Raw genomic sequence first — 26,706 nt, forward strand, 5'->3', positions numbered from 1 at the left:
ACAGGCCAGCCACGCCCTCTCCCCCCAACTCCCAAGACTCCCACTGGAACGTAAATTCCACGAGAGCTGGATGAGGGCAGGATTCCATCCCTTGTTCAGTGCTATGTCCCCAAGCGCCTACAACAGTGTCTTGCACATAGTAGGCACTCAAACATTCGCTGAATGCATGAATAAATGAACAGTCACACTCCAAGCCTCCTTTCCTTGTCTAAAAACACCGTACCTGGAAGGATGGTTGCATCATGACATCACCTAGCCCTGGACTTGACGCACAGTAGGCGCTCAACAAGTTGTGTTTTACCTTCCCCTGCACAGTACCGGGTCCCTAGGTGACCACAAAAAAGGGGTCTCTTTCCCTCGTGTCGTCGCCAGCTCCCTTCGCCCCCGCAGCCCCCACCGGGTCGCGGGGAGCACGTGGCCCGGGAAGGCGGGGTGGGAAGCCGGTCTCGGCTTACGTAAGGCGCGAGTCCCGCGCGGCCGGCGAGGCTCAGAGCCTGGGCGGGCGGAGGCGGCGCCGCCCAGTGGGATACGGACTGGAAGCCTCTCGAGCGCTGCTTTCAGCCGAGGTGTGTTTCTTGGACTGCTTTTGGTGGAGAGACGCCGGGCTCGGGCTCCTCGCGCGCCCCACGGCAGGGGAGCGCATCTGCCAAGCCTGGGCGGAGGTGGGCCCCTCCGAGTGCGCGCGGGCGGCGGGCAGCGGCGGCCCTTGCGACTCCGGGGGATGTGACAGCCGCCAGGAAGGGGCCGGGGCACTGACCGCACGCTGCCCACGGGCGGGCGCCGAGCAGAGGTCAGGCCCCAGGACGCCCGGTGCGTGGGGCGGTGGGGGCGCGCTTCGAGTCTCTCCCTTATCCCAGCTTCCCTGGCTCGGCGGAAGCTGGCTTGGGGATGCTCGGCCACCCAGCCCCCTCCTCGGACGCGCCGTAGGGAGCGAGCTAGAGGAGAGGATCGAGGTGGGACCGGCCGGACCGACCTCTGACCCCGAAGGCGGACCCCCGCAGGGCGGGGCACTGTAGTTCTCCAGAGTCGCTGCGTGGGGGCGAGGGGGTGGAGGAGGGCGGGGAGGTGTAGCGTGGCGCCTTACTCCGCCTTCCAGTCGGTCTGGGCGCGGGGCTGAGGGGAGGGGCTGTCTTAAAAGTCTCTCCTTCCCCCTGTAGGGGCGGCCGGCGAGTCCCCGCGCGAGCGGAGGGTGCCAGAGGCAGGGGCCAAGAAACAAAGTTCCCGGGGCTCCCTCCGGGGCCGCTGTCTGGGCTGCCCGTTTGGCCGCCCCCCTGCTCGCGAAGGCCATGGCTTCCAAACTCCTGCGCGCGGTCATCCTCGGGCCGCCCGGCTCGGGCAAGGGCACCGTGTGCCAGAGGATCGCCCAGAACTTTGGCCTCCAGCATCTCTCCAGCGGCCACTTCTTGCGGGAGAACATCAAGGCCAACACGGGTGAGGGGCTGCGGGGGCGAGGGGCGGGGGTGAGCCGAAGCGCGATCGGGTTAGGCCGAGGAGCGGAACGGCCCGAGAGCGGCCGGGTCTTCTCGCTCCCGGCGCCCTGCCCCCGCCCGTGTGCGGCCGTGCAGGCTCGTACGTGCCGGGGCGCATGCAGCTGGCGGCCGCGCGGCTTAACCGCGCCCGGGGAGGAGGCCGGGGCTCTCCGGGAGGTCGGTGGGAAGTGCCCGCGGCTCCTCTCTCCACCCGGCTCCTGCTTGGGGGAAAGCCCGTAACCTCACGGCTGAGGGAGCGAGAAGCGGGCAGCCGAAAGCACCGAGCTTCCTTCTCACGCTGCCTCCTTAAGGCAAATCCGTCCCTCAGCCCCTTGGCCCTCGCCCCCTCCCCGGAGTCCTCAGCGAGCCGCGCGTCCCCTCCTCTCACCCGCACCCCGGAGGCCGAGCGCCGCCCACCTGTGGGAGTCGGGCTGGGCTGCGCGCTGGGGAACCTGTGGCGCCGCGGGACTCGCAGCCGCGCACCCCTCCGCGCCGCCTCGGGCAGAGCTTTGGGTGGCTTTGAAAGGCCTGTCTGTTCGCTGCCGCCTTCTAAGGTAAACTCTCCCCATCACCGCCCCCTCCTCCCCAAGCCCGGGCCTGGCCGTTTGGAGACAAGTAGGAGACTCGATCTGATAAATGACGTTTTGATTCCAGCTTTCCTGTTAATGGCTTCTTGAGAATGCCTCCCTTGGCTGTCGTGGTGAAGTTGGGGACATAGATCGTCTGATCTCTTAGTCTGACAGTGTTCAGGTCGTTCCTTCTTACCTCTCCTCCTACTCCGCCTTCACACCGGTTCAAAACGAATTGGCATTAAAAGGCGAAAGGTAGCGGTTGTGCAGGGCACATAACCCTTTTGGGATGCAGATGCTCATAATTAGCAACTCCTTAATGAAAACTAGTTGCAAACGGGGTCCTTTGCTGTGGCTAGTGTTGTCGGTGTCCAAGATGGTTATTGCCCAGTATGGGCTAATTATGCAGGGATCCACATTTCAGAAACACAAATTAGTTTGAAGAGGTGGGTGGAGGGCAGTGCTGGAAAACAAAAGGAAAGCTTAAAAGCATGGAATTAAGAAGTGTCTACAAGGAAGAGCTTTATTCATTATCTCTTAAGCAGGTTGTAAAAGCAAGCTGCCCCAACCCCCCCAAGTCTCAGAAGGAAGTTATGTGTACCAGATTGCACTTGAATTTTCTCTTGTGGATTTTGTTACCTCAAGTAGTCCTATTTTAATTTTAATACCACATTCAAATATATTTTATTCTTTCTGTATTTGGAATGCGGTTTGGAGGGAGAGCAGCCTGAGGCGGAAGGCAGGCTCTCAACCTGAGGGTTTTGTGTTAAGTTTGGGCTTCATGGTATGGAGGTGGAGACATAGTGAGGGAAGACATAGATAGGTAGGGTGGGATCGAGCCCATTGCATAATTCTGTCCCTGACTTGGGTATTTGTTTTCTTCTGGCATGAAGGGATTCACACTGTCCATCCTGGGTCTGGACTGGTGGCCCTTTCCATTTTTAAAGAGGGTGTGTTGAGAAATGGTTTATTTCTAAACTTTCGTAGGAGTTTTCAAAACTTTCCATTGCTGTTTTCCCTTGTTCTCATTTTTTCACTTTAACTTTCCTCTTGTCAGAGGACAAAATGACAACAAATTTAGATTCAAGATCTCCATTGGCTTTATTGAGATTCTAGAATCGGGCAATACTTCATTCCATAAAATAGGCTAAGCCTTCAAGTGAGCTGAGCAAAAGAAGTTGACATTATAGACAGAAGAAAGTGCTGAAGAAAGCAGAAACAAACAACAGAAAAAGTGGATTCGTCATTTCCAAGTTATTTTCCTTGTAAGGTGGGGACAGGGAGACAGAATAATAGAAAAATAACTGATTGTTTCACCTCAGGATTAAAGCAGAGGGAACTTCTTTACTTTGCCTATTGAAGCTCTCGATTGGCTTTCTTGACGATGTAAACCGGCGGCTTGGGAAATTGGCTGTTATTTCTCTCCTGATTTCTTGGAAGGTTAGACAAGTACTGAGTTTGTGTTAGAGGACTCCATTTTGATTTCTAGTCTAGTCTGTTGGGGCCTAGTGCAGGAGCTTGGTTGAAAACAATGGTCTCTCATAATTTTTATTTAACACTCTGTTCTGAATTTTGGATTCCGTTCTCTTTCAGATGCTTTACTTTCCTCCCCAGTGTTATCCCCCGGGAGGAAGAAGCGACTGTGAAATGCTTAGATTTTCTTCTTTTGGGAATCACGTAGTTTTTGCATGAACCAATTTAACAACTTTATCAGGGAAAGAAGAAGAAAAATAGTTGCAGGGAAGATGCAGCTACTGCTGAAAATGCCACCCATGGTGGTGGGAAACACCCTGGGTTCTCCTTTCCTCCTGCTCTCCTATCTCTTTCCAGTGTCTCGCACGCTCAACCAAGCTGTAACTGAGGTGACAGAGGAGCCTGAGAAAGGAGCTGCAGGCCAGTCCCACTGCTGTGACAAACAGAAAAACAAGGGATGGATTTAAGAGAATGCAGACTTTGGACAGCACATGTTTCATTATTTAAATTACGTTTGTTGAGTATTATTTAATCTTTAGAACAAAATTAATTTAGCATTCAAATAAGTAGCACTTAATGTGTGTGAACAAGAAGAAGAAAAATAAAGGACAGCAGTTTGTTTTCAAAGTGGCTTATTCTCTCTCAGAAGGTCTATGTAAAAATCTTACAGATTCACTGCCTGGTAAATAAGAAAACACTTCTGCAGCAGTTATTTTTTGTTACCTGCTGGTTGCTTTTAGCTAATTTCCTGGTAGAGAAGCACAACAACCCTTCTGTATGTAATCTTTTATAGTTGATGGTTCAAAGGAGATGATGAAGCACAACAGAACCCCACGAAATAGAACCCTTGTAGGAGTTTGAATAGGAAAGTAGCTCTGGCCATCTGCTCCAGCCTGAATTTGGGCATACTGCTGTCTACATGGCTTTCCTCCTCCTGCAGCCACTGCCTGGTGAAAAGCTGCTCCTTCAGGAAAGGGCTGCTCTGACGTCACTGCTTCTGGAAAGTCTGCCCTCACCTGCTCTGGCAGAATTCACCTCTTTCCTCTGCACATATCTTGTTGATTCTGTTGGTGCTGTTGCATACAGTTGTAATGCGGTGTAATAAATGTCTAATTATTCCATTAGATATTTACTGAGTACCTGCTGTGTGTCAGACAGTGTTCTAAGTGTTGGGAGCAAAAATATTATTTAAGATAATCTTGTGCCCCTTGTTGTCTCTTCTGCCTACACCAGGTTCCTATTTCTTTTCTGAAACTTGAGAGGACAGGGATCTGGCAAAGTACTTAATGCATACAAGGAGTTCAACAAGTCTGTTGAAGGCTTACATCTATCTACATCTTCAGTAGCCTACAGTAATAGCCTACAGTAATAGAGTCCATTCTGCTTAATTAACTCTGATTTATGGTAAAAGTTTGTACTTAATATGGATTGGAGATTAGCTTTATGATAATTGTCACCCATTGGCCCTTCCTAGGCTGCCTGGAGCTGTGCAGGTTGAGGCTTATCAAATACCTTATTTGAAGACCCACCTCCAGATCTTTGGCTTGCATTTTCTTTAACACACTGCTTGAGTAAATAGAAGGGAGGGTTCTCTTTGATTGCCGGGAGCTGGGTCAACACTGTCATGAGTCTGTCACTGTGTGTATGTGTGTGTGCACATATGTATGAGTACATAGATTAGTACATAGAGGAGTCTCCTTACAAATTGTTATATCAGTGATATCTTCTTTTGTTGGGTCATATCTGAAGGATATGCGAATCCTATCTTAAAGGCTGGATAAATGGTGTTATTAAAAACCATCACATTATTTTATACTGGATCTACTAGTGCAACAAAATGGGCAAATTTCCATTTGGAAGCGTCCTGGGCTTAATTGAGAGAGATGTTCAAGAACAAACCTGTTTCTGCTCTTAATTCCTGTTAACTGCAGCTTTTGCTGGGGTTTTGCAGATGAGGCTAGCATTTCAAATTAGTCTATGGGCTGAGCCTCTCTGAAAAGATGACCTAGTTCAGAGAGCTCAGGGGTTTTGGGTACTACTCATTAAGTATAAATGTGTGTCTTTTTTTATGTAAGAGTGAAAACTTCTGAGAATTGGAGGAGAGGGAGGTTGTGTTAGAGAGACTTGAGAGCCTGAGTTCTACAGTGTATCCAAAACAGTTTAAAATAGTTAACCTTTTTGTAGATCATATTGTAGGGTCTTGGTTTATAGGATTTCTAGATTGTGCTATATTCTATCTACCCCCGTCCCCCCAGCTTGGTGAGACTCATGATGTAGCCGCAGTCAAGCAAGGGTCAGCCTAGTTTTAAGGCATCTCTAGTCCAAAGGTTCACTGCACATTCCCTTATTTTCTTTTAGTTTCTTTGAGGGCTTTCACGCATATTTGAAGAGCACTGTGGCTTGAATAAATTGTCCCATGACAGCAAGTCTGCCTTAGCCTCCTGCACCTCCAGATCTTTGCACGTTCTTCCAGTGTGACCATTTTTTAAGGGTGGCCTTTTCTGATCAAACTCATGCTTTCTCGAAAATTTGAAAAATGTGAAATGGCAGAAGAAACCAAAGAAGCAAGTAAAAATTACCCTTAATACCACTCTGGCACTTGAAAATGCTAACAGAAATTATTTTATGTTTTTCCGGTGTATTTGCTCCGCATTCCAACAAACTTGTTGATATATATTATTTGATAATCTTTTTCCTCCCATTAAGATGTATATTGTGAATATTTTCCTGTGTTTTAAAAACTTCCTCAAAAACATTATTTTTTTGGTAATAGACTTTATTTTTATAGCAGTTTTAGGTTTACAGAGAAATTGAGTAGAAAGTACAGATGGCTCCCATAACCCCCCCTCCCCACCCCCAGTTTCTCTTATTATTAACATATTACATTACCGTGGTACATTTGTTACAATTATGAACCATATCAATCTGTTATTAACTCAGTTTTCCCTTAGAGTCCCCCCTTTGTGTCATACAGTTCTTTGGGTTTTGCCAAGTACGTAAAGTCATGTATTTACCGTTATAGTGTCGTACAGAATAGTTTCACTGCCCTCAAGATCCTCTGTGTTCCACTTACTCATCCCTCCTTTCCCCTCTGCGCCCCTTGGAACTCTGGCAACAGCTCCCCCCGCCCCCCCGTGACCTCAAACATTTATCATTTCTTTGTGTTGGGAACATTCAGAATCCTCTTTTCTAGCTAATTGAAAGTATATTATAAATTATTGTTAATTATAGTCCTCCTACAGTGCTGTAGAACTCCAGATATGATTCTTCCCATCAGCTGTAGTTTTGTATCTGTTAACCCACTGTCACTATCCCCGCTTCCCCTTATCCTTTCCAGCCTCTGGTAAGCACCTTCGTACTCTCTACTTCTATGTGATCCACCTTCTTAGCTTCCACATAGGAGTGAGACATGTAGTATTTCTCTTTCTTTTCCTGGTTTATTTAATGTAATGTCCTCCAAGCTCATTCATATTGCTGTGAATGACAGGATTTCATTTTTTTTCATGGCTGAATAGTATTCAATTGTGTATATATACCACCACACTTTTTAATCCGTTCATTTGTTGTTGGCCACAAGTTGATTCAATGTCTTGGCTATTGTGAATAGAGCTGCAATAAACATGTGAATGCAAATATCTCTTTAATATACTGATTTCCTTTCCTTTAGATTTACACCTAGTAGTAGGTTTTCTGGATCATGTGGTAGTTCTATTTTTAGTTTTTTGAGGAACCTCCATACTATTTTCCATAATGTCTGTACTAATTTACGTTCCCACCAACAGTGTATAAGAGTTCCCCCTTTTCCACATTCTCACCAGCATTTGCTGTTTTCTGTCTTGTTTGTTAACAGCCAATCCAACTGGAGTGAGGTAATACTTCATCATGGTTTTGATTTGCATTCCCCTGATGATTAGTGATGTTGAGCATTTTTTCATGTACGTTTTGGCCATTTGTATGTGTTCCTTTGAGAAATGTCTATTCAACTCATTTGCCCATTTTTGGATCAGATTTTCCTTTTTATTTTTCTTTTTTGCTGTTGAGTTTGAATTCCTTGTATATTCTAGATATTAATCTCTATTGAATGCATAGTTTGCAAATGTTTTCTTCAATTCTGTAGGTTGTCTCTTCGCTCTGTTGATTGTTTCCTTTACTGTGCAGAAGATTTTTAGTTTGATATAGTCCCATTTGTCTATTTTTGCTTTTGTTGCCTGTGGTTTTGAGATCCTCTTTATAAAGTCTATGCCCAGCCTAATGTCCTAAAGTGTTTACCTTATATATGTTTTCTTCTAGTAATTTCATGGTTTTGGGTCTTACATTTAACTCTTTAATACATTTGAGTTGATTTTTATATGTGATGAGAGATAGGAGTCTAGTTTCATTCTTGTGCATGTGGATGTCCAGTTTTCTTAGCACCATTTATTGAAGAGACTGTCCTTTCCCCAGTGAATATTCTTGGCACTTTTGATGAATATCAGCTGGCTCTAAATACCAAGGTTTATTTCTGGGTTCTCTGTTCTGTTCCATTGGTCTTTGTGTCTGTTTTTATGCCAGTACCATGCTGTGTTGGTTATTGGAGTTTTGTAGTAAATATAATTTTTCTTTTTCTTATTTTTTTGGCATCTGACTGGTACAGGAATTGAACCCTGGACCTTGGTGTCAGCACCATGAACTAACCGACTGAGCTAACGAGCCAGCCTCTACAGTATGTTTTGAAGTCAAGTAGTGTGATGCCTGCAACTTTGTTCTTTTTGCTTGGGTTGCTTTGTGATTCCGGATGAATTTTAAGATTGCTTTTTCTGTTTCTGTGAAGAATTTCATTAATATTTTGATAGGGATTGCAGTGAATCTTTAGATTGCTTTTGGTAGTATGGTCATCATTTTCACAATATTAATTCTTCCAATCCACGAACATGGGATGTGTTCTCATTTCCATTTCTTTGTGCCCTCTTTGGTTTCTTTCATCAGTGTTTTCCTTGTAGAGATGTTTCACTTCCTTGGTTAAATTAATTCCTAGGTGGGTTTTTTTTTTTTTTTTTTTGGTAGTTGTAAATGGGATTACTTTCTCAATTTCTTTTTCTTCTTGCTCATTGTTAGTGTACAGAGGCGCTACTGATTTTTGTATGTTGGTTTTTGTATCCTGCAGCTTTTCTGAATTCATTTATTAGTTCTAAGAGTTTTTTGGTGGAGCTTTTAGGGTTTTCTATATATAAGATTATGTTTTCTGCAAACAAGGACAGTTTATTTTCCTCCTTGGCAATTTGGATGACCTTTATTTCTTTCTGTTGCCTAATTGCTCTGGCTAGAACTTCAAAAACATTTTTAATGTCTGTAATATTCCATTCATTCAGCAGATATTTTTTAAGTATGTACTCAAATATCTCTTTGTTCATAGAGGTTAGAGTTCATAGGAAGGTGAGGAGACCAAAGGGTCAAAGACATAGAAGATAAGCACCTGTGGAATAAATAGGATAGTATTAGAGGTGCATGTTATGAAGGAAATGAAATGGTGATGAGCTAGTGACTAGGGCTAAGGTGGCTGTCGTAGATTGTGTGATTGGGAAGGACTCTGCGGCAGGGGAATGTCTCCATTCATACCATAGGAATGAACATGTGATGATCTAGGAGCAAATTGTTCAGAGAGAAGGAACAGCAAGTGCAGAGGCCCTTAGGTGAGAAAAAACATTGCTCGTTTGAGGAACAGAAAGAAGGGCAGTATGTTTGCAGGCTAGTGAGTGTAAGGGATGCGAAGTAGGTCAGGTCAGGGAGAGAAGCAGGTGGCAGATCAGGTAGAGCCTTAAGGATCCTGGTAAAGATTGGATTTTATTCTAAGGCACTGGAAAGCCATTGAAGGGTTTTATATAGGAGAGTGGCATGAATAGATTTACCTTTTTAAAAATTTTTATTTATTTTTTTAACATGGAGACAAAGCTTAAAAATATAGTAAGGGTTTCTTCAGTAGGATTATACCCCTATAAAACCTAACCCCTTTTTCCAGAATAAATTATAATTTATTTATATTTATTTATTTACTTTAAAAATAGGCTTTATTTTTATAGCAGTTTTAGGTTTACAGAGAAATTGAGCAGAAAATACAGATAGTTCCAGTGCAACCCCTGCCCCCATATAGTTTCTCCTATTATTAACATGTCGTATTAGCATGGTTCATGTATTACATTTATTAACCAGTTCTGATATATTATTATTAACTCAGTTGTGTTGTATACAGTTCTATGGATTTTGCCCAATGCATAAAGTCATTTATTTACCATTACAGTATCTGGATTTACCTTCTAAAGTTGACCTTTTGTATGCTGTGTGGAGAAGTGAGTCCTGATGACCAAGAGTGGTAGCAGGGAGACAGGTGTGGATGAGGAGAGTGGACCATGATTTGAACTGGGTGGTAGTGGAAAAGGAAGAAAAAAATAGATTGGGTATGTATGAAGGCAGAGCTGACTGGACATAATGAGTTGATTGTGAGAGATGGTGGAGAAAAAGAAGTCCACAGTGAGTCCTAGGGTTTTGGCCTGAGTGCCCAGGTGAATGTGACTTAGGATTGAATTAGAATGTCTAACCAATCTTTTGTGGAACATTTGGGTTATTTCCTGTTTAAGAATGCTCTTATGAACGTCATTGTATGTAAATCATTAGACAAATACACTTTCCTTGGGATAGGTTCCTAGGAATAAAACTACTGGCCCAAAATAGCTTTTAAACCATAGGGGAAGAAGAGAGTTTTAAACATAGCCTTGCAAGCATCCAGTCAAATTCTTGGTAGCTTATAGTTTTTCATGTGCTTTCTGGCTTCATAAATATTTTATGTAAGCATAGATACAGATACGTATACATTCACACACATGCTTAAACTTAAACTCTTTCCTTGTTTTTCTGAAAAAGAAATAATAGGTGTAAGTTATCAAAAGTTTAGAAAGCTGAGAAAGCTGAAGGCAATTACTTGCCACAACATATTTGGAACTCCCCTTCCAGAGCTGTTGTGATCCACAAGAGACTGTTGCTTTTATGGCTTGGCACACACTGAATATTATCATTTTAGTCCTCATTCATTTCTAATTACTCCGTCAGAGGAAAGTGTTATTATGCGTGTTTCATATAATCTTTTCTAGCTCCCATTACGTGTGTTTTCTTTTAAGATACACATAAATATAGAGACATCATGATTTATAAAGCTTTTAAACTTCTGCTTCAAACTTCCTGGAACTCAAGTGATGGCAAACAATCATGGAACTAGTAAATGGGGCTCCAGACGATTAGCTGCTATTTTACCCATTATGAAGGGCATATTGAATTGCTTGATCCCTTTAAAATCTACCAGGTAAATCGTTAAATAGTATATTATACCATTCCACTCTTTAGCAATCTGCGTATTGGTCAGTGTTGTGAGAAGACTTAAGGACTCGGAAATTATGTTTTCCTTGAAGGTTTTAAACTGTGCTTTCATAATGGGTCAGATATCTCAACCATGTATTTTCCTTAGCAAGCTAGATTTTTTTTTTTAAAGATGACCAGTAAGGGGATCTTAACCCTTGATTTGGTGTTGTCAGCACCACGCTCTCCCAAGTGAGCAACTGGCCATCCCTATATAGGGATCCGAACCTGTGGCCTTGGTGTTATCAGCACCACACTCTGCCAAGTGAGCCACGGGCTGGCCCAAGCTAGATTTTTTTTAAAGCAGGAGTTCATAGTAGAGGCTTTTGGATTGTTACTCTGCTTTTTTCCTCCCTCTACTTGATGTTTAGTTCTCAAGTTGGCCTTTAAGACACCGTACCAAAGGTCTCACTTGTACAGCTTCTAAAGTCTGATTCAGAAGGCTGATGTTATATTTTAACAGTTTCACCTCTGAGTTCTGAGAGTTCTTGGACTAGTAAACAACGGGTCTGGCAGCAAGCATCCCTTACCTAGCTAGACAGATAATATTGAAATAATGCAGAGTCACTCCTGCTCATCAAATTCCTAAGAAGCTAGAAATTAACTATTATCTGATTTCCAGCACTTTCTTTCTGGACAGCAGTGACTTGTGACCTTGGCACTTTTATTCTTGTGACTTGGTCATAACTAATATTAATAGTGGGTGAAGTATCTGCCAGGCCCTGAACTGGCTAATGTATGAATATTATCTCTAATCCACATACAAATCAAAGCAGTTGTTATGATATCATTTATTTACAAATAACTAAATGCCCTCAGAGAGGTTGAGTAACCTGCCGTAGGTCAAACAGAGACACTAGCATTCAAACTTGGAATTCCATAGCTAGGGTTAAACTTCCCATTATGGTAGGTTGCCATCCTAGCACTATGGTGGAGATGGTGTGTGTTAGACTCTTTGTGCTGCTATAACAAAACACCTGAGACTGGGTAATTTTATAAAGAACAGACATTTATTTCTCACAGTTCTAGCTGGGAAGCCCAAGATCAAGGTTTGGTGTCTGGTGAGGCCTGGTCTCTGCTGCCAAGATGGCACCTTGAACTCTGTGTCCTCATATGGCAAAAGGATGGAAGGAGAAAAGGGCCAAATACTGCATGAAGCCTCTTTTATAAGGGTCTTAATCCTTCATGAGGGAGAAGCCCTGATGACCTAATCACCTCTTAAAGCCCCACCTCTTACAACTATCACATTGGCAGTTAAGTTTCAACATAGGGATTTTGGGTGACACATTCAGACCATAGCACTCCTGTTGGATTCGGGGAATCATTGCAGCTTAGTTCTCCACAGTCATGCTGAGGTTCAGCTCTTAAAGGATAGGCTGGAGGTATGTGGTTTTTTGTTGTTGGTCTGACTCTAAAACATTAAAAAAAAAAAAAAAATCTAAAGAAGGAAGCACTGACTTCCTCCCCCCCCCCCAAAGGATCAAAAAAGTCTACAATAGAAACCATCTGTGGTTGTGAGGGGGTAGAAATTGCCTTTCATCATAACGGTAAGAGTTCTGGACTAATGCCTGAACTTGGTTTTACTTTATTAGGCATTTGACAATATGCCTGCATTAGGTGGGGGAGGCATGCAGAAGTAAAACTTGTTGCCTGCCCTTGAGGCACGTTGCAGTCTGGGATTCAAGTTCTAGGTTCTGTTTCAAGTTGCCCTGAGGCATGGTGGGGTGCATGTGTGTGGGTGAAGCACTGAGGTCATAGACCAGACAGGGGGTGGGCATTGTCCAGAGGTACCTTTTACCTGGAATGCCTTTCACACTTCTGTTAATCTCCTGAAGTCTTTTTTCAGGCTCATTACTTCCATGAGGCTTTTCTACAGCTGTTGCAGCTACATTTTCTTCTCTGGAATTCCCTTATATTTCTAATACGTTATTCATTATTTATCTCCCTGTAAGGTGTTGTGTTGCATAACTTCAGTTATAGCCTCTTGCCATTTGCATGGTAAACTCATCAAGGACAGTGTAGTTCAACAAATGTTTTGCTAGCCTATTATGGGAGGAGGTGAGACATACTATAAACAAGGAAAAATAAGTCACCTTGTATACCATATGCTTTTATCTTGTGTAAGGACTATGAAGAAAATAAGATCTCACAATGACTGGGAGTGACGGGGAAGACTGCTTCAGATTGTGAAGTTGGAGGTCTCTCTGAGGAGGTGGTGTTTGAGCTGAGCTCTGAATGAGGGTAGGGGCCAGCCATGTGAAGATTTGGGTGCAGAGGGAGCAGCATGCGGAAAGACCCTAATGTAGGAGTGAACTTTTGGTAAGTGGAGAGGAGAGGAAGCTGGTGTCTCTGGAGCATTGTGAGTGAGGAAGAGATGGTAGAAGAGGAGGCTGGAAAGGTAGACATAGGGCCTTGAGGCATGGCCAGGAGTTTAAGTTTTATTGAAACTGAATGGGAATCTATTGGGGTTTTTTGGTGGTTGTTATCATGGTCGTTTTAAAAATTTTTTATGTATGTAATGACTTTACTGAGATATAATTTGTACAGTACAGTACAAATTATACAGTACTGTACAAATTTTGTACAGTAAAATTTGTCCTTTAAAAGTGTAGAAATCAGTGATTTTAGTATATTTTAGAGTTGTAAAACCACCACTGTTTAATTTCCGAACACTTTCATTGCCCCAGAAAGTAACCTGATACCCATTAGTGGTCACTCCCCATTTCTCCCTCCAGACCCTGACAATCACTAATCTACATTCTGTTTGTATGGATTTGCCTATTCTGGATATTTCACATAAATGTGACTTTGGTGTCTGGCCTCATTCACTTAGCATATTTTCAGGTTCATTTATGTTGTAGTATGTATCAGGATTTCATTCCTTTGTATTGCCGAATAATATTCTATTACATGGGTGATGGAGTTTGGATGTATTGTCCTCCCAGAACTCATGTGCAAATTTGATCCCCAATGTGGCAGTGTTGGAAACTGATTGAGTCATGGGGGCGGATCCCTCATAAATGGATTAATGCTCTCCCTAGGTGGGTGGATTAACGAGTGAATTCTCGCTCTATTAGTTCCTGTTAGAGCTCGTTGCTTAAAAAGACCCTGGCACCTTCTCTCTCTCTCTTGCTTCCTGTCGCCATGTGATCTGCTTGTACCCGCTGGCTGCCTGCTGCTTTCTGCCATGAGTAGAAGCAGCCTGAGGCCCTGCCAGATACAGCTGTCCCAGAATGGTAAGCTGAATAAACTTCTGTTCTTTATAAATTATCCAGTCTCAGGTGTTCTGTTTATAGCAACACAAAACGGGCTAATACAATGGGTATACCACATTTTGTTTATCCATTTAATAGCTGATGGCCATTTGGTTTGTTTCCTGCTATGGACATTCGTATGTAAGTTTTTGTGTGGATATACGTTTTTTCATCTCTCTTGGATATATACCCTAGGAGTTGAATTACTGGGTCATTTGGTAACTGTTTGACATTTTGAGGAATTGTCAGACTGTTTTCCATGGCAGCTTCATTTTACATTCCCACCAGTAGTGAATGGGTGTTTCACTTTCTTCTGCTATTTCCAATACTTGCTGTTTTCTTGATTTTAGCTACCCTAGTGAGTATAAAGTGGTATTTCATTGTGTGGGTTTTTAAAAAATTATTATTAGCATATTTATTATTACAAATCGTGATTTTTCTTTATGTCCTTTACCTGATCTGTAACTTCCCAACCACCCTCTTTCCCCCATCTCTAGTATCCTTAGGTTTGTTCCCTCCTTCTGAAAGTTCAAAGTATTTTGGTTTTTCTTCCCTCCCATCTTCCCTCCGTTCTTTCCTTCTTTTCCTTCCTTTCTATTCTTTCCATCCTTTCCAGCACCCAGTTATGAGTGAGAACTGGCCATCACTGGTTTTGATTTGCTTTTTCCTAAGGACTAATGATGTTGATTTTCTTTTCATGTACTTACTAACCATTTGTTTACCTTATTTGAAGAAATGTTTATTCAAATCCTTTGACCATTTTTAATGTGGCTCATTTGTCTTATTGTTGAGTTCTTTATGTATTCTGGATACAAGTCCCTTATCAGATGTGTGATTTGCAAATGTTTTTCTCCCATTTGTTTTCTCACTTTCTTGATGGTGTCCTTGGAGGCACAAAAGTATTTGATTTTGATGAAGTCCAGTTGATCTTTTCTTTTTTTTTTTTTTTTTTGCTTATGCTTTTGGTGTTTGTAGCTAAGAAACCATTGCCTAATACAAGGTGAAGCCATTGTTTTTAAACATGGGACTGACATCGATTTACATTTTGAATAGGTCATTTAGGCTATTTGGAAACTGGACTGGAACGTTCTAAGGTGAAACTAGTGAGAACAGTTAAGAGGCTGTCACAGTGTAAGCAGACAAATGGGTAGACTTTAATCTTCATTAAGCACTTGTAAAATCAATGTATTCCAGTAACATCCTGTTAATAAAAATAAGAAGTGGTCCTGCAAGGAATTTATAAGGTAAAAATACACCCACCCACTAATTGTTTTATAAGGTAAATTTTATAAGGTAAGTGGGATTTAGGCTGTGTTTATGGATGTATGTATGTGCACACCACCTAGCAACCTTCTGTCTGTAAATCTATTAATTGTGATGTCCTCCTATTTTCCCTGAACTTCTCTTGTGTCCAGTTTTGTCCAAATGAAAATACCTACATTAAAGTTATGTGTGTATACCTGTTTTGGAAGATCCCTTGAATCCATAATGGCTTTTTAGAAATTGTGTCATCATTAAGGTGGACACTGTTTTCTAACACTGTTTGATTGGATAGATTTTTCTCAATATTTTTTAATGTGCTGGACTTCTGATATTTCTGATTTGACTTTTGCTTTCCTTTTTTCCTTAAATTCTAAATCAACTGCTTCTGTATATATTCTTCTCCATGACCCCAGTAGGTCCTGATAAGAATAGCAAATGTAGTTTGCAGGAGAGCTGTAAAATATTGATGACATATAAAAGTAGTTTTCCAGTTTTCTTCAATGGTAAGTATAAATACCATCTCAGGACATAATTTAGTTTTTCCAAAAGGCAGATTGATTTTTAACTAGCATTAACTTCAGTGACTTAGTTTTAAACAAGACTCTAGCTTAGAGCAAGACAAAAGTGCGAGATCTCCTTTCCATTGAGCTTAGAGTTTTGTTTTGTTTTTCTAGGGTTCTTAGGGACTAAACACTGTGCATAACAATGAATGTGTTAAGTTTAATTATTTGTTCCATTTCTTAATGTCTTAGAATTGGAAGGGATTTTAATTCATTCTGTCCAAGTGTCTGTTCTGTGCCGGATCCCTTCTATAGCAGCTGACAGCTAACTCGCCTACTCTGGCTTTCTTTGCTGGACAGGTCTAATTGTTGGAAGATTTTTTTTCCTTATACTGAGATGCAAGCCAGCTCCTTGAAATTGTCATCCATAACCTGTCATCCATTTGTCCAACTTCAGTCTTTTGGTGTTACGTAAATTAAATCCACTAGCTCTTCAGATAATTGAAAATAGTTGCTATGCACCATTTCCCAGACTTAAGTTGTCTTTTTTCCCCAAGAAAAATAGCCCTAGTTCCCTCTACCATTCTTCCCGTGCTATCATTTCTAGATTATTTTTCTGCCATCCACCATGGCCCTCTCAAACTGTAATGGCCACCATTAACAACTGGCTAAATGTGGCGGAACCATTGTAGCTGTAGTGGTTTTACTCTTCATGTTCTACTGTCTTTCCAAACATACACATTGTTTGGGGAGTACCTCTGAACATTGCCCTGCAGTGCACATTCTAGCTCAGTTAGCCTTCTAAAAGCCTGCGGTATTTGAGGATATACACCAGGGTTGTCTCAGAACCTAAGTCTAGACATTGGGCTACTCAAATCTGCAGTCCTGTCCTTGGAGTCAGGGGCCAAAGATTCTCTCCTTTGGCTTGTGCTGAGGGTTAGGACGGCTAAATCAAGTTGATGGCAGGACAGAAGTGCTGGGAGCATGGTGTAATTAACACTTAGCCTAAATATTGCAGGAGATTGATCAGTGATGAGCAACTCATGATTAAGTTTGCCCAAGTTGTCTTTAATTATAGTTTATTTGGATTGTTTTCACATACTGCTATTTTCTAAAATCTGCAACTATATTAATTTATGCCAAATATCTTCACTAAGATGTGACCTCTGAGAGGTAGTGTGGTTGTGTTGGCTCTAGAGCCAGGTAACTTGATTTGGAATCTGACTTGACCATCCTAGCTCTATGACCTTGGGCTAAGTTGCCACCCTTTTTGTGTTTACTCATTTATAAATGAGAGTAATGGTAGAGCCACTTCATAGGATTTCCTTATGAGTATTAAACAAGTTAATATGTGTTGGTGGGGCTGGAGCTAGGGTGAGGGCATTGTCCTCCAGAGAAAAATTTAAGAGGCATCAAAACAAACAAACAAACAAACAAAAAACCGAGTAATTAAGATAAACGATAGTTTAATGCAATAAACTGAACAAAATACCATGATCAACTTTTTTTTTTTTTTTTTGCAGCTGGCCAGTATGGGGATCCGAACCCTTGATCTTGGTGTTATAACACTGTGCTCTAACCAACTGAGCTAACAGACCAGTTGGGCAATAATTTTGGTATTTAGAAATCCTGCATTAAAATATTATTTATCTTGATTACCAGTTTTTTTTTTTTTTTTTGGTGCCTTCTTTAATTTTTCACCCAAGGTGAGTGAGTCCCTCATTACCATACCCTAGGTGGTGTGAGGTAAGTGTGTTGGTGTTTGTTGTTAGTAGCTGATTGCTATGGGGATAGTTTCACGGAGCAAATGAATTTTAAGAGTGTCATAGCAGGATTTTTCCCCCCAGGATAGATACAGTATATCTGTTAGGTTGACTCAGAATGCCTTTCATAACCAAGATCAGTTTTAGGATGTTAAGGGATATATATCTTCCTTGTCTTTTAAAGCTGTTTTGAATGTCATATTTCAAACACTGATGGAACTCAAACCCCCCAAAATAAAAAATGCATGCACTTAGCTAATGTGTAGAGGAACTTAGCCAAACCAAATAGCACTGAAACATTGCTTCTCCTTGACGGCTGGGATTGTGAAAGACAGCCACAGATGGAGGCTGAGCCCTGGCTGGAAACTGCTGTTAGTTGGCGTGAGATGTTCTAAGTGACAGAAGCCAGGAACTCACTGGGGGTGGGGGTGGGGGGGTGGCAAGTAGTGTTTCTAGAAGTTACGATGATAGAATCTTTCTGTAATTTTGGTTTCGTTCCTATTTGCCTTTAGTTATATCTTGGAGATGTGTTTCATGGTTAGTGGCCAGGGAAAGGCGAAAAAAAAATGTTGCAGAATCAACTATTTAAAGCTTTTGTGCCTGACAGTCCAAGTGTTATGCAAGGCAAAGCAGTTCCCTGTTAGGGTATCATCCTGTTGGAGTGGTGGTCTGTCCTTTCTTTTCTTCTTCTTGTTTGTATAGATTTATCTGATACTGCTTTCTGCACAAAGTTGTAGAAATAGTTGCCCTAAAAAGGTCAGGTAAATAATGTGGTTGATGCTTTGTGTGAAATACAAAGGGCTGAATAGACTATCAGTCACCATAGTGGCTATCACTGGATTTGATTAGGTGTAAATTAACCTGAAGATTTTGTCATTTTGTTTCTAAATTGCAAAGTGGAATCTAATTATGTACTCGAAAAGTAAAATAAGTTAAAAATGTAACTCTTTTGTTGGCTGCTGCCAGACATTGTTGCCCTGGTGAGGTGGTGCTACTGAACCTGTTTGATTATCTTTAGAGACTCCAGGTATCTTTTGGTTTAGCATTTTAAAAAAGGGAGGGGAAATTCGTGTCTCAAGAGAATGTGTCACCTTTGTACCAATTTTTAGAGAGCAGCTGTGGCAGCTGCAGAACTATATATACCTATGTTGTTTTCCTCCTTTCCTTTGGCAGGTGGAGAAGATGAGAACATTTTAAAGTGACCTAAAATATCTGGTGGAGCATTCAATTTCATGGATACGCTATTTGGAAAAGCAGTATGGATTAGAAGATGTAAAGACTTGGATATAAAATAAGCTTAGGGGTTAAAATTGAGGGGCTGATTGATTTATGAGGCAGTTTGATTTATGAGGGAAACACCCTCAGATATCTAGGAACTTAGAACAGAGACAGCTGTGGGAATGGATTGTCCTCCCCAGAAAGCAGTCTGGCAGAGTTTAGTGTTTCCTATTGGGTAATTTACCAGCTCATTTTTGGATTAGTTAGTGAAGTAAGACTTTCAGAGTCATAAGATAAAATCCAGTGCTTTCTTCTCTTCCTCCTCACTATTGTTCTAGGCCAGCTCGGACTGAGTTTTCAAAAGATTTTGAACCACAAATCCTGATCATTAGTGTTGAGTCATTATGATGTGTGGCACAGTAGTGACTGTGCAATGTGGGAATGGACACGTTCTCACAGTTGGGGTGATTACTGTTCCTGGGTACCAGTTTTTGGCACTTGGCTGGTCCTTATTGCATACATCTATCTTTCTTTTTTATTTTTATTTTTTGGCGGCTGGTCGGTAAGGGGATCCGAACCCTTGACCTTGGTGTTGTCAATACTGTGCTCTAATCGACTGAGCTAACAGGCCAGCCCTCATCTTTCTGACTTAAACCAGATTATCAGCTATCCTCAAGTCCTCCAGCATTATCTATTGAATTAGAAAGATGCAGGCCCTCATCCCTTACTTGGTGGATAGGCAGCACTCCATACTCATCTGCAGTGCCTGGTACTCTCTCTAGTCACCTATTCCTTAGATTTCATGCTTTGCTGCAGTTCTTCACTTTTGCTTTTCAGTCTTTCCTTGTAAGGGCTGCCCATTTCTGCATGACTTCACCATATGTTGGACTCTGTCCTCATTCTTTCCCTCTCTGAAAGGGCCACTAATATAAAGTGGTTGTGTTGAAGGTTTGTGGGTGATGGGGACTAGGGTCTGGCACAAGCAACATGTTGGCCTGAAATGTTAGACTCCACTGTCATAGAATTCTATCAGCCATTACCTATGTGCCCCTCTAGCCACTGTGTCCCCCTCCCTGACCCTCCCCTAGCTTAGAGTTCAACTTACCGCCTTCTTGTTCTTTTTCGTTCTGGCGACTTTGCTCTATCTCCCAACTTTCAATCCTCTGATACTTACTATTTTCTTATCCGGAACAGTTTCCCTCTTCACCCTCGTTAAACCCTAGCCATACCTTTGGTGATCTAAAAAGTCATTAAATTGCTTTCCCTGAACAAAGGGTCCAGAACAAATCATAGGCAGAAGTTTTGACACTTTAGTTTTTTAAAATCTGAATAACTTAAAAATAATTTTTTCTTTGTTTATTTTAAAGCAATTATCATGATTAGAGAAGTAAATAACACATTCAAAAACCTTCTCAGAGTCAAAGGATGCCTGAGTATTTACAAACACATGGGGTGGGGGGCGGCAAGATGTGAGGGTCTGGGGCTGGGATTCCACCCAGGACCCTGTCCCAGGCTCTGAGCCAGGCTTGGATGCTGATGTCCAGCACCACAACAGTTTCCCCAGCCACAGCGTGGTCTTGGAGCAGGGACTCTGATGGGTGGGCCTTGTGGGAGACCTTCTAGCTGACCCTCGGCCTCTGCCCAGGCAGCTCCCCACACCTCACAGGCCAGCTCAGAGGGGCCTCTGGGAAGCACCAAAGGATAGGAGGCAGTGTGGGGGGCACATAACCTGATTAAATTTTTAGATAAAGTTTTTAATTTCCCCCCTGAGTTTCTCTGAGAGAGAGAGGGACATTATAGATTTAACTTCCCTTAGCTAAGACTGATCCTCCAGTGTCAGGATTTATTATTATTTTTTCTTGCTACATTTTATTTTGCTTCTTTCTCTCTCCCGCTTTGTTTATTCACTTACTTAATTAAAAAAATATCGATGGGATCCTAAACAAAGCTCCATGAGGCTCTGTTTAAGTCACTCAGCTGAATAAGACCTGCCCTTGAGGTGTTCTGAGTCTGCAAGGGGAGAGGGACAGATGGTTGAACAAAAGCATTACAGTGTGAGAGGAACAGTGAGCAAGAGACTAATTGCTTGAGGAAGTGGGTAAAGGCTTTGGAGGCAGGGCCTGGGAAGCCACTTGCTGTAGGGCATGTGTTAAGAGTACAGACTCTGGGATCACATTGCCTGGGAAGCCAACTGGGCAAGTTACTCAAACACTTTCTATCTCCATTTCTTCAGCCACAAACTAAGAATAATAATGGTACTACCTCATAGGGTTGTTGTAAGAATTAAATGAGATAATGCGTATAAGGGATTAGAATAAGTCTTGGCCAAATACATACATATACGTATACACACACACACACACACACACACACACACACACACACACACACACACACACACACACACACACACACACACACACACACACACACACACACACACACACAAATACTTTTTTTGTGGCTGGCTGGTACGGGGATCCAAACCCTTGACCTTGGTGTTATAATACCGTATAGCTAACCGGCTAGCCCCCCCTCCCAATGTTTATTTTTAATGTGACCCATAGTAGGAATTAGCTTTACCTTTTAAAATTTACAATATTTTTCCTTTTTGTCTATGAAATACTTTTTAGTTTCAAAAAGAAAACCAAAATAGTGGTCATGACTGTGGTTCAACAACCACTGGTCCAGTACTTAATGAGTGTTGAATGACTGTTGCCTCTGGTATTGTTGTTGTTGTTCTGCTGGGTGTTAAAGGATGGTTGGCCTGCACAGTGGACCTTTGGCCTGAGGAGGCCCTGTCAGAAGAGTGTCAGCATCAGCTGTCTCCCTCCTCCCCCTTCCCTTTGGAAGGCTGGTGAGCAGGACACATTTTTTTTGGTGTTCATGCTGTAGTTCACCAGAGCATTGCCAGAATGTTGGGGGTGGGGTGGGGGAGGTGCAGACAGAGGGAGGGAGGGCGAAGGGCAGAGGAAGAGGGAAGAATCTCTCCTGGGCAGCGGTAGCAATCCATCCTGTTTGAGCAGATGGCACTGGAGGAGAATAGCAGCTTCAATCGTGCTGATCTGCAGCCAAGATCCTGCTCAGGGAGGCAGCCGACAAGGTCCCTGGCACAGCCAGATGCACACTCTGAGCCTTCTGCAACAGCAAGGGTTCCTTTAAAAGTGAAATCCCCGCCGTCCTCTGAATGGGGCTAGTAGTTGGGCTGTGGTCAGGTTACAGGGAGCTGTTCTGTGGTTTTTGCAGAGTGAGAAAATCTAGAGAGCCTATTTGCGAGATTTGAAGCACAATCCTATTCTTCCGGGCTGAAAGTGCCTGGCATGGTGAATACCAAGGCAGATTTGCAGAATGTGAGCTTGGGAAGATGGTTAAACACTTGGGTCTAAAACTCTTCTATAATTTTGTCAAACCTTTCAGATTACTTCCTTTTTTTCCTATTTGTTCCCTTGCCGACTTCTGTCACCTCCACCCCAATCTGCTTTTCTCTACTGCTTATATAAGACAGCATGTGGTCCTATGCCAGATGTTCATGGTGTGTTTATAAATGCATGTGTTCCTATCCTGGGCCAAGAAAATACTCCTGACATAGGACATCCAAATTTTTTTGGCTTATGAAACTCCAGTAACTTTCTCTTTCATGATTTATGTAGTCTTAAAATGAGGTTACTGCACTATTTTATTCTTTGAATCAGTATGAAGTGTCAAATAATAATTGATCTGCTGGTGGGATGAGACAGCTTAAGGATAAAGAATCTGCTGGATATCTTCTGTGCTTAGATATTGGGTCACCTTCTTTCTCAGTAATGCCAGCCCCTCCCCTACCCAAAGTCATGGCTGTTGTCTATGCATCTTTTTATCTTGGCTGTTATAGAAACATACCCACTGCCAATATATTTCTGGACCTAGGGTACAAAATTAGACTAAGCGAATATAAATATCGAGTCTGGCTAGAGAGAAAAGAGGCCTAACAAAGCATTGGTTTTTATTCCCATAAAGTCTTCTAGGAAGGTAAGTAAGAAAGAACACTAACAGATGACTTAGGCCTGAATTCTGATCCTCACTCCACTGCTCACGTCTAGAATGGATACAATGATCGGTGCCTTGGCTGTCTGTGAAAGCAGGAGACTGTCTTTAGTCTTTAAAGTCCCTCTCTTTGGGATGGAACCTCGGTGGTTGAAGGGAAGCTGGTATGGTTTGAGGCATGAGGGAGGCCAGTCTTCTACCCTTCATACAAGGCCCCAAAGCCAGGTATGGAGAATTGAAGTTCTACCACTGAGGTAACAGAGGTAGAAGGGTTCAGCTGTCTCATGCAGGTGAGGAGAGTTGAGGCCCTGATAAATGAAATGTGTTCAGGATCCTGATGTGTTCAGGATCCTGCAGTGAGTTGGAAGCAGGACTAAGAGCCTGAACTCCCGACTCCCAGCCTGGTGGTCACTCCTTGTATCGTATTTGCTCTCTGCCTCATTATGAAGCCATTCCAATGTTTTAAAAAGGGTATTGTCTCTTGATAAAACACAAATGTCAGAAAATAAATCACATTACACATTCTTTCATGTCTAATCTCACAATTAGGGGTAAAGAGATGCACACTTTTACTTTACATAAATTTGGGCTCAAATCTGGGTTAAATGATGATTTTTCTATTTTACTATTAACCTTCTTTTGACTTAAGGGAATAATTGATCACGCAGATCACAGGTTCAAATAATGTTAGCTATGACTTCCTTTTTAGTTAAACCCCAGTAATAATTTCCCCTATCATGAGTTACATATTGTAGCCTAAGACTGAACGGCAAAAGGAAGGTATTGAAGACAGGTGTACTCGTGTGACGCCTCTGTCCTTCAGGAGAGATGTGGGCAATGAAAGGGATCTTAAATTGACAATGTCCAAAGGAACAAAAATGAATAGGATTAAAGTCTTAATTTCAAAACATTATTTTGTGTTATATAAGTTATAAACCTATCTTTACCTGTAGAAATAGTTTACAAATCCCTTCTTCTAGTTTAGCAGGAAACTTTCAGGGTAGAGCTTATCTGTGTCAAACAGACACCCAGAAGAAGAGACAGCTCAAAGAGAGGCAGTTGGTTTTTGACAGTCTAGCCTAATGCAGCCTCTTACTTGGGGTGACTTTCATGTGCCTACATGTTAGTTTGAAAATGATAAGTTGTTTCCTTAATGGTAAACTTTCTGCTTTTTATGTTAGAGAATACTTTGGGAGTCTTAATCTCAGAAATCTTCAAGAGTTGACTCATGCATTTTGTGGGTATTTAAGAATGTCATATAGCTTCAGGAGGAGCAAGCATCTACTTGTAGGAACAGATCCTTCCTTGTTAATAGGTCAGACTTGGGATCCAAGTGCAACCTGAGGTAGTGGTCTTTCTGCACCAGCTTGTGTAGACTGAAGCAATAATTGTGAGAACCAGTGGCAAAATGCTCTAAATGTCCATCTATGTGGTCTTATTGGGTAACAGAATGTTTTGCTTAATTCAGTAATCTATTTTATCAGTTATTCAAAGCTTGCCAAAGGGTTAGACTATAAGATAGCACTTAAGAAAACATTGTTGAACATATTGTTTGGTTTTTACTGTGTGAATGGGGAAGATTTTCTGAGTCTTAATTGCCTTGAAGTCATGACTGTGGCTCTCAGGACTGTTGGAGAATACAATAGATACAAGATATGGCAACGGGTGTAGTGAGAAGAATGTTTAGGGCCCTGTGGATGGAAAGACTGAGAATTCAAAGGTATGATAGTTCTTCAGCTCAAGTTGAGTGGCTCTTGCTGATTGATAAAATAGTTCCTGGTCTCAAAGGGATTATAATCTGGCATTAAGGATTTGTAAGCAACCCCTATTCAACAAGAATAGTAAAATGTCAGGTAGAGGTACAAAGCCACCTCAGATGGTTGTATAGACTGTGACCTGCACAAGGGATACCTGGCTAATGTGAGGCCTGCAGTACAGCCCTTGTTCTGCCCACCAAGCTGTATTTTCTGGCACACGGTTGTGTGTGCTTGGACAAATGAGCACCTTCTTGAAATGTGTGCATAGGCACAGCATGTTATTCAGTTGGGTGCCTGCAGGGCTGTCTCTGCCCAAAGGGGACTCCTCTTTCTAGTCTGTACAGAGACACTGTGTGTATGTGCGTCAGCCCAGGTGCTGGTGGATTACAAAAGAGGGGATTACTGCTCTGAAGGTAAGAGAAGAGGAAATGATCAAGGAAAGCTTCTTACAGGTGGTTTTCAACCTAGGCCTGGGAGAATAAAAGTGATTTTGGTAAGTGGAAAATGGTAGACTGAGACTGTGTATGTGAGGTGGGAAAATGCGTGGCTGTGAGGTGGTTGGTATGTATAGTACTTGAAGGGTGGTTCTGGGCAACCTCTGCTAGCCCTTCAAAAGCCCAGCAACAGGGCAGAAAGCTTTCCTTCAACCTGAGGTCAGATTGGGATGTCCACCGCAGTGTTTTCCTCCATGAGTCTGTAGACTGCTTCAGGGAAGGGACCACAGACTCACTTGACTCTGTGCCTGGCACAGACAAGGGATCAAAGGTTGGACAATAAAGGAACTGCAGTGGGAGGTGAGGTTTGAGAAGTAGTTCTGGGCCGGATCAGAGAGACTTTGAATGACATGTTAAGGAGTTTCCATGTCATCCTGTAGGCCAGGGAACACACTGTTGGTGTTGGGGCAGGAAGCAACTTGTGCCACCATGTGTTTTTGGAAGTTCCCCCTGAGAGTTGTGTGGAGGATGGATCAGAGGAGGGAGAAGAGGGCCATGGAGAGAGGAGAGGAGGCTGGCTAGTTAGGAGGCACAGGACTGCAGGGTGCTTATAGTTTGGTAGGAAGCAGTTGCACAGAAATACTTGTGATAAGTATTTTTATTTGTTTAGTCAGGGACACAATGCCTGATGGAAGTTAGATGGTTACAAAGAGCAGGGCCAGATACTTCCCCACAGGGCAGATTATCACCAGTAATATTCCCTGAGTTCATAAAGAAGCTCACGTCTTACTATGCTCCTGCCCCTTTTATGCAGGTGCTTACTTCTCCATTCCAGAAGAATGTACACTAACATTCAGAGTGTTTCTATTCAGGGAAATGCTCGCACACATTGAGAGACAGTGTAGTATAGTGGTTAAGAAATTGGGCTCAGGTGCCAGCCTGCTTGGTTTGAGTCCTGGCTCTGCCACTTATTAACTGAGATAGTTTGGGCAAGTTACTTAACCTTTCTGTGTTTCAGATTCCTCATCTAAGAAATGGGGAAAATAATAGCACTGACTTCATAGGTATTTGTGAGGATTAAATGATTTCATGTATATAAACTGCCTTAGGACAACCCTTGGCACATAGGAGCAAATACTTATCGTCTCTGTGTCCTCGAATGAAATTTACAAAGAGGCATCATTCTAAGTCCTTTATATGTATTAATCATATGCAATGTTCAAAACAACCGTAGGTGGTGGTATTTCCATTTTATGAATGAGGAAACTGAGGCATAAACTTGACTGAGGCAAAAACCTGTGATGTGACCAAAGGCTTACAGCCTTAAAGTAGGGGTGCTGGGATTTGAACCCAGGCAATCTGGCTGTAATGTATATGTTCATGACCATTACGCTAGATTCAGAATTTTCTTCATAGCTATCAATAGCTAGTGTTAGAGAGTGATTTAAAACTGTCTTTTTGGTGTGAAGGGAAAGAAAGCCTGGCTTTGGGCAAGGCCAATTAAAGGGTGGATGCCTTCAATTTAGGAGTTTCTTCCATAATTTCTACCTCTAAAGGACTTTGACTTTTTTTTTTTGGTGGCTGGCTGGTACAGGGGTTG

General features: G+C 42.5%; 1 protein-coding gene across 6 annotated transcripts in view; it reads left to right on the top strand.

Moving 5' to 3' along the window:
• Positions 1-485: 485 nt before the first annotated feature.
• The window catches only part of AK4 (adenylate kinase 4), a 68,079-nt gene continuing 41,858 nt past the window's right edge, over positions 486-26,706 (top strand). For 2 of the 6 annotated variants that reach the window (XM_063105143.1, XM_063105147.1), the window contains exons 1-2: positions 486-566; positions 1,158-1,431. In XM_063105143.1, coding sequence (XP_062961213.1) covers positions 1,287-1,431 — 145 coding nt within the window. In that variant the 5' untranslated portion in view covers positions 486-566; positions 1,158-1,286. Of the gene's footprint in view, positions 567-599; positions 663-729; positions 811-925; positions 954-1,157; positions 1,432-26,706 lie in introns of those variants that run through there. The other 4 variants (XM_063105144.1, XM_063105145.1, XM_063105146.1 and 1 more) reach the window with 4 other exon arrangements.

This window comes from Cynocephalus volans, chromosome 8 (genome assembly GCF_027409185.1).
Source record: "Cynocephalus volans isolate mCynVol1 chromosome 8, mCynVol1.pri, whole genome shotgun sequence".
Classification (NCBI taxonomy): Eukaryota; Metazoa; Chordata; class Mammalia; order Dermoptera; family Cynocephalidae; genus Cynocephalus; species Cynocephalus volans.